This window comes from Pteropus vampyrus, unplaced genomic scaffold (assembly GCF_000151845.1).
Source record: "Pteropus vampyrus isolate Shadow unplaced genomic scaffold, Pvam_2.0 Scaffold385, whole genome shotgun sequence".
In the NCBI taxonomy this organism is placed as follows: Eukaryota; Metazoa; Chordata; class Mammalia; order Chiroptera; family Pteropodidae; genus Pteropus; species Pteropus vampyrus.
The window spans coordinates 406,287-419,994 of NW_011889166.1; the positions used below are offsets into that span (position 1 = coordinate 406,287).

At 51.6% G+C, this 13,708-nt stretch overlaps 1 protein-coding gene across 1 annotated transcript; it reads right to left on the minus strand.

Moving 5' to 3' along the window:
* Nucleotides 1-21: 21 nt before the first annotated feature.
* PAPD7 (poly(A) RNA polymerase D7, non-canonical) lies at nucleotides 22-13,466 on the minus strand. Its single transcript, XM_011380019.2, has 10 exons — nucleotides 13,343-13,466; nucleotides 12,118-12,164; nucleotides 11,065-11,185; nucleotides 9,163-9,270; nucleotides 7,938-8,066; nucleotides 5,355-5,568; nucleotides 3,299-3,425; nucleotides 2,181-2,281; nucleotides 1,348-1,520; nucleotides 22-900 (listed from the first exon to the last, which is right to left on the minus strand). The coding sequence occupies exons 1-10, from the start codon at nucleotides 13,430-13,432 to the stop codon at nucleotides 688-690; spliced, it is 1,323 nt and encodes a 440-aa protein (XP_011378321.1). The 5' UTR covers nucleotides 13,433-13,466; the 3' UTR covers nucleotides 22-687.
* Nucleotides 13,467-13,708: the final 242 nt, after the last annotated feature.

Here is a 13,708-nt window from a genome sequence, read left to right on the forward strand (position 1 = left end):
TTAGACTGTCGAGAACCACACTGCTCACATCCTGCAGTCACTGGCCCCGAAGACCTCTGGAGAGGACGGCGGCCCTCCCCGCATGATCTACGTCACCTGACGCTCAAATTATAACCACACTGCACAGACTGGCTCTGAAGTCAATTAACATGTGATGGGTTTTACACATACACGTATTCAACTAACGTAAAAATACCAAATTATTTCTGAAATTGTCTTTTAGACTTCTAATTTTGTCTAAATTTAAACAAAAACAGAAAGCATATTCTAATAGAAAAAACTCTATAAATACTGCCTAATGAATAATACGCAAAAAGGCAAAGTTTACATTAAAACGAAACACTGAGATTCTGAGAGGGACCAGGGCGGTTCCCGTCAAGGGCAAGCCTGAGTCCCTCTCGCACGCGACTCCAGAACTCTGCGCACACTGAGTGTCAACGCGACCTGCAGGAAAACAGGCGATTTGGACCTTGTTGAAAAAGCCACTTCAGTGCTCAAGACCGGAGTCTTTCTCATTGCAAACACTGTACTTAGTGGGCCTGGGTGACACGGTCTTCCGCAGAATGAAAGGAATTAAATGTCATCCAAGCTGCAATTTCCTACGGGACAGAAATGTACTTTCTGAAGATTCTTAAACCTCTTTTCCTAAGTGAAAAGGGTCGGCCACTCCTATAGCACAGTCACAGCTCAGGCGCGGCTCCCGAGGGGACCCACCACAGGACGGGCACCACGGCCACGTACCTGAGTGTTCGTCGTCATGACCAACGTTCTAGAAGCAGTGGATTGCGGTTTGCCGGCCGGCAGGGGCAAGGCGGCGGGCAGGCTGGCCAGCAGGGGCGTGGGCGCCTGCAGACTGAACTGGTAGACGCCGGGCGCGGTGCAGGGCGGCGTGTCGGAATCCTGTGAGCAGAGAGCGGGGAGGGGCGTCCCCAGTCACGAAAGGCACGTCTGCAACGTGCACGCGGTCCGGGGCTGCGAGGCCACCAACCACCGCCAACGCCGCGCGGCCCACACCGGCCCGCACGCCCCCCGTCTCAACACGGAACGAGGATCTAAAGGAAACGCAGACGGGAACCAGAAGGTTTCTCTCTGACCACAGACGTTTTCAAGAACCTACTCGAGAAGGGCACTGCGATCACAGCGCCAGTAGCCTTAGCGCTAAGTGGCCACGGGCCACTGACACCGGGGTCCGTAACCGTCACCCGAGACGCCCGGCAGAGGGCGGGCCACCTGGCGCAGACCTGGGGTGGCCTCTCGCACACACGTACAGAGAGGGATGAAAACGAAGGGCGTTGCGACCCTGCCAGACACGTCCACACGCACAGACCGCCCGGCACACATACTCACGATGTCACTCCCGGAAAGCGAAGACACGGAAGACGCGGAGGAGCCCGAGGACAGGAGCTGGGGGCTGGGCAGGGACAGGGGCAGGCGCTGGCTGTAGGGTGGCTCCGGGTCTCGGCGCGGGGGCTGCTCCCCGTCGCACGTGCTCACTCGCTCTTTGATCTTAACTCTGTTGTCTGTGGACAGGAACACGCAGCCTGCGTTAGTCACCGCCTAGGAGTGCAGACGGGCGAGGACCACTGGGACAGCCACAGGTGTGACTGAGCCCCAAAGTGTCGCTAAGACTGACAAACTGGGTGTCTAATATTATTTCATTGTAATTACTTTTAAAATTATATTTGTTTCCATTATTAGAAAACACCGAAGCATATCTGGAACAAATATCTGTGCACGTAAATAGTTTTCAACCATACATTTTATGAAATCAAAACACAGATCATTATTTCTGGTGAAAATTTAGCATCCTGATTGTGATATGCTGTAAGTATAAATACACACTGGATTTCAAAGTCCAAAGAAGACTGCAAAACATCGCGATGATTTTTATACTGATTACATCTTCAAATATTAATGTTTTGAACACTAAATAAATCATATTATTAAAATCAATGTTACCTGTTTCTCTTCACATTTACTAGAAACTTTAAAATTCCATGTGTGGCACGTGTTACATTTGTACTAGACAGTGCTGGCCTAAATCTTAATGGGTTTAAATTAAGCTTCTGTAGAAAAACTAGGCATTTTTCGTAGTCTGAACCATTTTCCATGAAGGGACAAAGAGGGTCCCCCCGCACGGCCAGCAGCGGAAGGGCAACCCGCCCGGATCCGTCTCTCACCCGGGTCCGGCGCTGGGTGGGCCTTGCCGCCCCATTTCTCCTTGATCCACCTCCGGTAGTCGATCACTTCCTGAGTTACCTTGACGATTCTTCCCAAGGTACTACAAGAGGGCGACACAGGAAGTCAGGGTCGCACGACAGGCCTGCGACGCCCGGGAACCCTTCCCAGCAGCTACTTCACGAAGTTAACGACCGAACGCTCTGCCGACTGAAATCCAAGGGCAAGCTAGAACAACTATATGAAGTACGTGCAATTTGTGATGTTTGAGCCCAAACGCACTGCAATCACAGCACAGAAAAGCGGGTTCACTTATGCAGGCGTCCCTTAACCTACATCAATCTACAAGAGACCATTTAAATCCAGCACTGAAACAGGGAGGCGCGGCAACCCCCCACCCCCACGATCAGGAGGGTGCGACTCCCACTTCCCACTGCGGGGCGAGCAAGGAGACTCACGCGACACCCACCACGGGGCCCGGAGACACGGCCCCGCACCCACAGAGGGCTCTGCACCACCGGAGCTGGCCACAGGTCTGCTTATTCCAGAACCTGCCCGAGGAGCAGAGCCGCCAGCACCGTCTCAGCCACCATCTGTGACAACGATGCTATTCTCCCTCCCGCTGCCCCTTCTCGTCTCCCTCCCTCCGCCCCCGAATCCCACCCTCCATCACGCAGCATCACCCGGGGTCAGGAATCGTTCTCCTGCCAGCAACGTGTACCCTGCACACGTGTGTGAGAATGAGGGACGCTGCTGCCCGAGAGGAGGGGCGGGACCTGCGGGCTCAGACGCTGCCCGTGCACCGGGAGGGCCGCCTAAAGCAGACAAGGCACGCTCCGAGCTTTAAAAGGCAGAAGTCACCTCCCCAAAACACTCTGGGAAAAAAGTCAACTCCTCAAGTAAGAAGTTTTCAACTCGCAACCCTGGATGAACGAGACGCGGCCATCCCGAGTTCCCGAGAGGCCTTCCTTTACGCCCAGTTTCACGTTCTACTGAATCTGTTAGTGAACGCCAGGGAAGCAAACGCGAGGCACGCGTGCCAGCTCTGCAGAGGCCAGGGAGGTGCAAGGCCATGCCCGTGGAGCTGTGGGCCCAGCAAGGGCAACGCCCGACTTGTTACCTTTCAGAGTCTCTGTTTGGATAGGATCTCGCAAGTGGCGACACAGCGTGACTGAGCACGATGTAGGCGTAGTCAAACACCTGCTTCACCTGCATGGCCCCATAGGAGCTTCGGCCGACGTCATTCCCTAAAACAGAAAGGCAGCTGTAAAACTCCGCCAAACACCTGAGCCGTTATCCGGACGTTTGATCTTCTCCTGCAAGTTGCTCCGAAGCAGGCCCTCGCCAAACACGCCCACAGCCCACCAGCAAAGCCGAATCAGGCCCCTGGAAACACGCCGCAGCTAGCCGCCTGCTCGTACCACGGCTTTCACAGGCCGAGGGGCCAACCCGTACCGTAAGGTCAGGTCTACCTCCAGAAAGAGATGCCACTCACAGACGGAGTGACAGTTCATGAAAGAGTCGCGTAATTCCCCAGGTGGCAAAAAGCACAAAGCGGCAACCTGAATCAGACTGCCGGCTCAGGGACGGAGCTCCCTGCCGCGGGCAGCGAACCCGAACACGTCGCAGTTCGGTCAGCACCAGTGAAACCTGCCCAGAGCGAATCCTCTAGGGTAGAATGTTCCAGGCCTGAACTCCAGGTGCTGAGAACCGGACAGGCAACAAATGAAGCCGCCATGAAGTCACCCGACGAGCCACAGTCAAGGAGCTTAACTTTGTAAGAACAGAACCATTTCGGATTTTAAGTTCCATGAAACTTGTTCTTTACAGTTCAGGAAAGTAAGGGTTTTTTTAGGAGATGTATTCTAAGTGTTGGAATTTTATCTTTTCCAGATTTAATAATATAACCCAGTGACGGTGTAGGTTTCGCTTTTCAAGTACGTTTCAGCAAACACTGAAGATGGTGGCGATGTCTCCGACGTACTTTACCGGCACAGACAAACGTGCCAGAACCTGTCACACGAGCTGCCGGGGAACCATGCTGAAAGGGCGTGGCGCAAACCACGGCATGCGCCAACAGCCGCGAAGAAGGTGCTCTCCGGAGATCTTCAAGAAGTAAATTTCACACCCCAGGGGCCACAGAACAAAACAAAAATCACTAAATTTGAAGATATTAAGATATATATATATATATATATAGGAGCTGAACAAAAAAAAATACCAAACCCGAATGCAAACGACAATACGTACGACGAAGTCAGCCTCCCTAACGTGACCGGGGTCTGACAGGGTACGGGGTACGTCGGGGACCGTCCGCAGACTCGTGGACAAGGCACATAAACTCACCCAGAGAGGAATACAAAGGGGCAGTGTACCTGGAGCTGACATCACCACCACTTTCTGTCACCTGTCCGTCACTGACTTTATCACCAAGAACAGTATCTCACCCAATACATGCTCAATAAACGATTGTGGAATTGATAAATAATAAGGTGTTTAACCTCACTACTGTGAAAGAAATGTAAGTTAAATAAAAATTTACATTGCACGGTTTTATCAGATTGACAAAGATTTAACAGACTGGGGACAGGCGCACCCTTAAACACGCAAAAAGGAATGAAACTGGATAAGCGGACACCGGCCCTGGGCTCTTCAAGGTGGCGATCCTTGTAACGCAACGCACAGGAAAGGGGTCTCGGATAAGGGGCCTTGGATACATTGTTAAATAAAAGAAACAAGCTGCAAATCTGCATTATCTGATTTAGCAGATGAATAAGGCAACAGTAATAAATGCTAACATCCGTATGAAAAAGTATGGGAGAAATATACACACCAAAGAGAGAGAGAGAGACGATGGCATACTCAGCTCTGCTACGTTACATGCTTCTGGGAATTAAACGCTTTATGATGAATATTAACACTTTTGTAATCAGAAAAAAAAAATTTTTTTTAATTCTCACCTTCTACATGTTTCCGATTACAGAATGTAAAACAAAATTGTGACTTCACGAGAAGTAATTAGAAGCGGTAAACACGGAGTTTTAAAATGTCACTATTAACTCCATTAGGACAGTGGGGATCAGCATCCTATCCCATGAACCGAATGCCCTTGGCCTACAGGGCCCGAGGACAGTCCCCGCACCCGGGCCCTCCAGGGATGGCCGCATCACCCTTACCAGGCAGCAGGGGGTCCTCAATGCACAGCATCGACGGTCTGTACCCGCTGGTCATGGCTTTCATGATCTCTTCTTTGGCAATATAGGCACCTCCTTCTTTAATTCTAATACCAGTTTTCAAGTAATTAAAATTTCTTCCATAGAGTTCAAAAAATTCTACGAGAAGCATTCCAAGGTTTTCATCAGCTCTCCGGGCATCGATTCTCGGATGCAACTGCAAAAGCAACACACCCGCAGTCCGCGTGAACTCGAGCCATTTCTGAGAAGGCCGCCGTCTAGAGCCTCCGGAGGGAAGCACCCGCCCGCGGTGGTGCTCGCCCACCCTCCGGCGTCAGACACGCGGAGCAGCGGCGGGGAGGCACCCACAGACGGGTCCCAGAGAGCCCTGCTCAACCAAGACTGGTCAAATACCAACGAAACGTCATCTGAACTTTGAAACTGGTAATTCCACACAGCAACTGCCTACACAGACAGCTGGCCAACCACAAGTCCCCCAGTAATGATAAATACGTGGGCCACACTCTGCCCAATTTGGTGTCATCTAGATGGTGGATGTAATTTCACAGATTCCAATCTTAATTCCATTATTCCAAAATACAGCCAATAGGGGGCAGCATTAGATTGAAGAGTATCAGAAAACCAAAATGTGAAAGGATTTTAACTGTGTAGAGATAATCGGTATCACTGCATAACGTTCACAGCCTACTTACACCCTGCTTGTCCTACAGATTAGTGTCAGCCTCGGTTCAGAACCACGACTTTGTTGAGCAGGTAAAGGGCTTCCTCTGAGCCTAAGTCGCTGTCTACTGACACCCTCCGAGGAGCTGATTTCACAGACGCACAGACCTGAGCAACACAGACTGCAGCTGCCTGTCGGCTCTTTATATTTAAGTAAAGACAAACTTGTTAAAAGTTCCATGTGTCAGTCTTGCTGGCCACGCTGCAGGCACTCATGGGGCACCTGTACCCCACGGCTACCTGGCTGGGCGGACAGAACAGGACACTGCCCGCCGCACAGGTCCACCGGACAGCGCGGAGCACCAGCACAGCATTCTCGCTTGCCCGCCCTCGCTCCCTCCCTTCCTCCTTGCCTTCTAGACAAACTCACACGCCTGGGAGCTCCCAAGACGAGGCTGGGCCTTCCTGCCCCAATTAGCCACGAATGAACTCAGCTACATAATCACAGCTCTGAGGCGAGAGGGGCGAGGCACTCAGGGATGTGGAGGTGACAAGGCCGCCCCACCCACACTGGGCGAAGCCTTCAGTGGGGTCACAAGAGCCCTGCGAGGAGCCCGGGGGTAAGTGAGCGGGCGGCACTGAGCCCAGGGCGGTGAGAGTAAGGGGTCCTCACTGCCACAGGCTACTGAGACAGCTCAAATCAGGGACACGCAAGGAAGTTCGCTGAGAGGTGGTTAAAAATCACGTTCCAACAAGAGGACGCGTGGCTCCGAGGACAGCGTCACGGAGACGAGAGAGGAAGGCACACTGGGATTAAAACCGAGAAGAGGCGTGGAGCTACATCTCGCCGTTCTTAGATCCCCTCTGCAGAGATGGCCAAGAAGTCACAACGATTAAATGCACTGTAACCACCAGCTGTACTACCGGCAGCATTCACGATAAGGAGAAAAGGGCCAAATGCTGGACATAAAACTCCCACTAATCACCAGCTCAAATAAAAGATTAATAATAAGCACAGAGGAAGTATTGTGTAGCTAAATTATACAAGCAAGATTTTGTAGAGACAGAATTGTTTAAGGAAATATAAATGAGATAATGTTTCAGTTAACTTAGAGCAGGGGTCCCTAAACCCCGGCCCAGCTGACCATACCCGTCCCTGGTCTGTTAGGAACTGGGCTGCATGGCAGAAGGTGAGCAGATGACAAGCGAATGAAGCTTCATCGATATGTGCAGCCGCTCCCCAGCGCCAGCATCGCCGCCTCAGCTCTGCCTCAGATCCTCAGGCATTAGATTCTCACAGGAGCACCGGGCCCTGGTGCCAGAAGGGTTGAGGACGGCTGACTTAGAAACTATTTTATGTGTTTAAAAAGTGTGAGTAAAGTTTTATCAGAACATCACAGCGTTGACCAGTTAGGTTTCCTACTGACACTTTTTCCATGGTACTCAGCAAAGTAAAGGCAATGTATAATTCAGGACAAAATACTAAAATTTTGTCAATCTGAAAAGGTTCTTTTCAATATTTTTTACTATATATGGTACCAAACTTTTTGAGACAGATTTTTCGGTAATCACAGTTGAGCACCAAAAAAACTAACTTTCTATCAAGGTATGAAGGCTTTCTAAACGTAAAGGTGTTTCTTCCTTGAGTTTAGAACAACAAACCTCACTGACAGAACCAGGTAAGCCCTCCCTCGTTGGAGTTATACCAGCTACGAAATGAGCCATGAAGGAACAGAAAAGAAGTATTAATCGAAATAGGGTTTTATTATGAAAATGAGAAGTCAATCTCTACTAAACCAGAACAGCGAAGGGAAGGCAGAGCAGGGACTGCTTGAACCCACGAAGCCACCGGCCGGAATGGCGAGCAGGACCCTGAGTGTGTGCACCTCGAGGGAAAGCACTCACCTGCAGAAAGCTGATGGCCATTAAAATGAGGCTGTACGAGCTGATTCCACCGGTAAAAACTTCGTTCAGGTCCCTCTGCAGGAGGAACTGTTTCAACACTAAAATCAGGTAAGGCAGCAATGAATACTTCTGTGGATTCCAAGAGAGAAATTCGTAAGGGTTAGTTCGTATACCTCTGAAGGCTTGTCACATGGCACATTTCACACGGCAGGAGGGACGCTTCCTCCACCCGCCTGCCCCTCAGAAGGCTCTAGGCCCATTGCCCTCAATCTGCAGGGGCCTGGGAATGAATTATGGGAGGGGCTCCTTAAGACCTGCAGGGGAGACCCTCCCCGGCTTGCACTGAGCAGGGTGACGGGGGGAACCCTGCGCCTAGGACAGAGGAGCTGGGGGTGAATGAGTGTTTCTTCAAATGCTTCCCGTGGCCGGCTGCACGCCAGGCGCAGGGCGGAGCGGGGTGCGGCAGTGGGCTGGCAAGGTCCCAGGGACAAGGCAGGAGCCGCCAACACGCAGAGGCAGCGGGGGTTGGGGGGGGGGTGCGTCATGAGGCAGGGGAACCAGTGCAGGATGAGTACACAGTCTTCCGGGGGAAGGTGACAAGGACGTGCAGAGGCCAGAAGGGGTGGGGGACAGCAGACACCTCTGTCGTTTTCATGTCTGCTGGGGGAGAAGTGAACCTTTCGACAAGACGTGATGCAGAGGAAAGGGAACTGGAAGGAGGGAGTGGCCCTCGGCCCGGGGGTCCGCCACTTCCACTGTGACAGGAGGGAAAGGCCATCTGCAGAACTGGCCCGGGAACCTGGTCAGAGTCCAAAATCGGCCCACTCAATAGACAAGCCTCTCCGCCAGCCCTGGGCGTGCGAGCCAGGCAGTACATCTGAGGCTCACCGGGACGTGAGCACCGTCCGGCGGGCCCCTGGGCTCACTCGCCAGCCGGGCGCGGGGCGCGGCACGGACGGTCATTTCACACTAACTAGAAAGAGCATTCGACGAAGCTCTCGGAAATAACGCTCCACTTTATGAAATGCTCAGCCAAGGAGAGCGAATGTGAAAAACAGCTATGTCATTTCAAAGCACCTCTAGAAATAAAACTGTAGGGCTAGTAATCTAACTCTGCAGTCTCTATTATTAAAGACAATCGTTCAAAGGTTTTAACACTTCTGAGAGCAGAGATACCCAGCACGAGGCCCTCATTTTCACTGTGCTAACTTGCTGGTGGCAGCACCTTCATATAATTCTTGATGAACTCCGCTGCCCGGACACCAGTCTCCATGTTGAAGCTGATGTCAACTTTAACTTCAGTCTCCTGGTCTGTGAGTTTTATTATTGGTACCTGCAAAGATATAATTTGAACAATTATGCTACAGTATACAACATTCTCCACAGTCAGGCATCAAAATATTTCCCAAGTCGTACAGAGAAGTTTTTAAAAATTATTCACAAAAGGGGCTCAGAGATCATGAGCCCAAGATTTTAAGGATGAGAAGACAAGGAACTTTGCCAGCGTTAACTTCATGAGTCTCAAGAACCCAAGACGGCTCCCCAGCCCAGCCCCGCACACCTCTACCCAGCCCTGCCGGCCGGACTCAGCACCTCACCAGTGACAGAGCACCAGTCACGGCCACCATCTGCTTCTGCCAGGGGGTGGGGGTTAAGGGGAAAGGGTGCCTGAGGGAGGAGAAAGAGGGGCGGAAGGCCCACACTCGGGAGGCATGCCCGCCGCCGGCCCAGCGAGGAGAGCCGCTGTGTCCCCGTCCACCGGAGCCTGGCGATGGAGAGGACTCCCGGTCCCCAAATCTGTGTGCTAGAACCTCTGAAAACAGTCAAAGTAGCTTCAAAGTCACTTCTAAAACCATATCTTGTATCGACGTTGTTACTCCAAACAATTCTACTTAGGGTTTTTATTCTTTAAGACAAACGAACAAATTTTTTTCTCTAAAATGGAATAAAAGGCTATTTTGGAAATATTCTTATTGGCAAAAACTATCATCAAAAGAACTCAAAACTGGTCTCATAAAAGCTGCCAAGCAACCATTGAGATCGCCTCCGCCCTCCAAAAATTATGTTCTTCCGTAAGGAAAGGCAATGTTTTTTCTTTTTTTTTACTTCAGCCTCTAAAATAAAAAGAATGTTCCCTTCACCAAAACGACCAGAGTCTAATTAGGGTTTAAAACGTCTAGAAGTCAGTACAGGGACAGGCTTCTCAGCGCACAACCTGATCTAAAACGCTGTCCTGCGGCCAACTGCCAAGAGCACCACGCGAGAGCGGCCCTTGCTGAGGCAGCAGAGGAAAAGGCGTAGCTGCTGAGCCACCCGGGCTTGTCACCTAACCTCCCTGGGCCTCAGCTTCCTCACCTGTGAAATGTGGACGATAACGGCATCTGCTAACGAGAGAGGCTGGGAGCGGGGAGACGAGGCCTGGAAGTGGTTTAAAAGGCGGCCAAACTAGTACGTGGCGCCAGAGCGCGGGTAAGCGAACGGTGCCAGCGCACGAGCGAGGGCAAGCCCCCATCTTCCTCAAACGGAAAGGATTTCGTACAGCTTTCCACAGGCTGAAACGCCGTCAAAGAACGTCAGCCCGCATGACAGGTAAGCGAGCAACTATCAAGCAACAGGCACGTAACTTACAGGTCCTGCGCTGCTTCTAACACTGGACTTGCAGAAACCGTGACAAGTGTGCTTCAAATCAGTCCCAGCTTCCGACTCCTCCCCGAGATAAGAAATTTCTCCCAAGTGTCTAGTTTTTGACAACGAAAGGACAGGTGAGTTCTTTCTGAAGTATAACTTGGCGAATGGCAACCTTTTCCCGTGCTATAATCATTCGGTTACATGCTCCAGAAAGGGCAGCCCCTGAGTGTGTCATTTCCGACACTGACAACCTTCTTTACACACCCTAACACATGCAGTCACAGTCCTGTACTCCGGGGCGGAGAACCGCTGGATGCCCACAGAACTTGGAGTTCTGTCAGTACACATGCCCTCGGCTGGTAATCCTACCTAAAACAAGAGCTCGGAAGCGCACTGATGCCAGAAGCGGAGAAGCCTCAGAAACGTAGCACCAGGTACAAACAGCCTCGGCGCAGCCCGGGGCAGCGGGCCGGCCTGCAGGCGTGGGACACGCACTTACGGTAGCTTTGTCCAGGACTTTGATGGAGCCCGGCTCGGCCACGTTGTGCTTCCGCAGGGCCTGCTCCAGCAGCTGGAGAGGAGGCCGCTCCCATTTTCCAAAGACCACTAAGTCGATGTCACTGGACAAGAGAAAAGTGACTGTGAACCACTGCTCGCCTCACTATGCGGTCATGCAGGCCTGTGCGCTGGACCGGTGCCCCAGCGCCCACGCCTGGCCCTCCTGCAGGGGCCAGACACACCCCGTGAAGCCCAGCCCTCCCGGGGAGAGAAAACGCAGCTCGCGAAGTGTCTGCGACACGAGGATGGGAAGCAGAAGGGCTGAAGAGCCTCCCGGCCTCCCTCGGCAATTAGGGACCGAAGTGAATGGGCCTGGCCCCTGGGGTTTCCGGGTCCTCGCTTCTGTGCTGCCTACACTGGGTCAGGACTCCCTTGCTGACCCAGGACTCCCCAACACCTCGAACCTGTTCTATTCCCCACGGCCCTGCCCGCTCCAAATCCTGAGATTACAGCCTCGTTAGTGACCAAATGCTAACAGCGCGTTAAGAGAAAATAAACTTTTAATGAAACAACACACGTAAAATTGATTTGGATATTAAGAGTCTTTGTTGAGGAAACACTGGAGAATGCAAACTTGTTTGACATTTTTCTATAAAATAAAAATCCTAAGAAGGTAATGTTTAATTAGAATTTTGCTTGAATCTTCACTGAAACGTAAGATGGAAATTTTGAAACCATATCCAAAAATATTAGGACGATTTCCACTGCATGTTCTTCCCCGGTCCTCTCTCTCACCTGTTTCTAGAGTCCAGCATTTCTGTAATCCATCAAACCAAGTGCGAGAGGGAAAATACCAAGCGATCAATTACCACCACAGTAAATTAAATTTTATTTCCTCCAATTTCCCCTCCGTGATCCAGAGTCTCTCCCTTTAGCTCGTACTTCTAGCCTTAGACTTGAACGCAAGGAACCAACTTTTAGCCCTTAATATAGATACGCACGCATTGCCCGGCCCTCCCCTCTACAACCATAAACACTAACCCCCAGCACTCACCTAGTGGGAAGATAGAGACCAGTACTAAAGCTGCCAAATATCTGCACCTGAAAGAACGAACGACTGTCTTAGAACAGATGACAACTCAAGCCGTCGTCCCCCGACCTTCTCACTGAAAGGCCTCGCGCCTACTCCGGGTAAAATTAAAACTGCCCCGCACACGGCGGGAGCGGCACCAAAAAACAATTCAACAAAATTTTCTTAATCTGTAAGTTAAATACCGACCCCCAAATGAGGAAATACGAATGGCCAGTTATAAAAACAGTCACGGGGATGTAACGTACAGCACAGCGAATAGTCAATAATATTGTTACTAACTACGTGTGCTGCCAGGTGGGAACCAGATTTATCAGGGGGATCACTTCGTAAGTTACATAAATATCTACGCTGTACACAAGAAACTGATGTAATATTGTAAGTCAATTGTAATTAAAAGATAAAAAATAATTTATATATAAAAAACTTGTCCCCAAAAGAAATTTAAACTCAGCATTAAGAGATGAAACAATTACTGGCCTTGCCCACACCTGCTGAAATCCAAGGACTTTTCAAAGCCTGATTCAGACTCCCCAACAAAACCTTCAGCCTCACAGCTAAGGGGCAGAGCTGGGGCACTGTTCCAGAACACTACGGCTTAAAGCCAGAGACGTCATACGTCACTTTCAAAGAGGGCAATCAGGCTGCTGCCTGGCCCACTGAGCGCACACATGCCCGTCAGCAGCCCAGCCCAACGCCGTCACTGGGTCACCGTCACAGTCATCGGCCACTGGCAGGGAAGGCAGACTGATTAGGACAGAAGCCTGTGGCCGGCTGTCATTCCGTGACCAAAGGACAGGTCCAGTGCGGCCTGTGCCAAGCACTGGAAGTGCCCATGGCCTCAGCTCAGCGGATCCTGTGAAGTGCCGAATGAGGAAACACTTTCGAGTTTCACGGAAATGAACTTCTGCTACGAGGAGCGGTGGGGGCAGGGGTGAAACATCTAGCCTCGAGATGAATTTAAAACAAGCGAAATCATCGAAATCATCGTGCATTCCAGACACGTCCCCGGGCAGAGCAGCCAGGCCCACCTGCGGGGCGCGTGTGACACTCGCCCTGCCTCCCGGTGCGTTTTGAACACGCTGGCAGGCGATGGCTGCTGCTGGCCCAGGGCCACACCTGACCGACCCTTACAGCCTTGGGTGCTCATGTCTACTCGCACGCCACACGGGATAAAAACAATACCCACATCGGCCGCGGGCCAGAGGTCCTTGACCACAGTCTCGATCCGTCCCACCACCTCTCTCCTCATGGCCGCTTCTTCAGGACAAGGGGACATGAAGTTGTAAAAGTCGATGATTTCCTCGTGGAGCCTAGTGGACAAAGAGAAAGCACACCAGAGTCACAATCAGGCTTCGCCGCATCCCCCGCGGTTCTTGGAGAGGCGACGCTGCCGTGGGTTTGTGGCCACCCGCGACCCTGGCAGCAGGGAGCGAGGTGAAATGCGCAGCCTGGCAGACCGACTCCGCAGGGCTGTTTACGCCGCAGACTGAGCGCATTTCATCGGCACCGCACACAGAACGCCCCACTGGCGCTGCGAGACTTGTCCGCAAGC

Bases quoted from the DNA above. Each gene is read 5' to 3' on its own strand.
- PAPD7 (XM_011380019.2), bottom strand. From the start codon at position 13,432: ATGTCCCCTTGTCCTGAAGAAGCGGCCATGAGGAGAGAGGTGGTGGGA. The intron at 12,165-13,342 runs GTGGGTATTGTT...TCGTTCTTTCAG, and splicing joins ACCTCTGGCCCGCGGCCGAT to GTGCAGATATTTGGCAGCTT. The intron at 11,186-12,117 runs GTGAGTGCTGGG...TCTCTTGTCCAG, and splicing joins GGTCTCTATCTTCCCACTAG to TGACATCGACTTAGTGGTCT.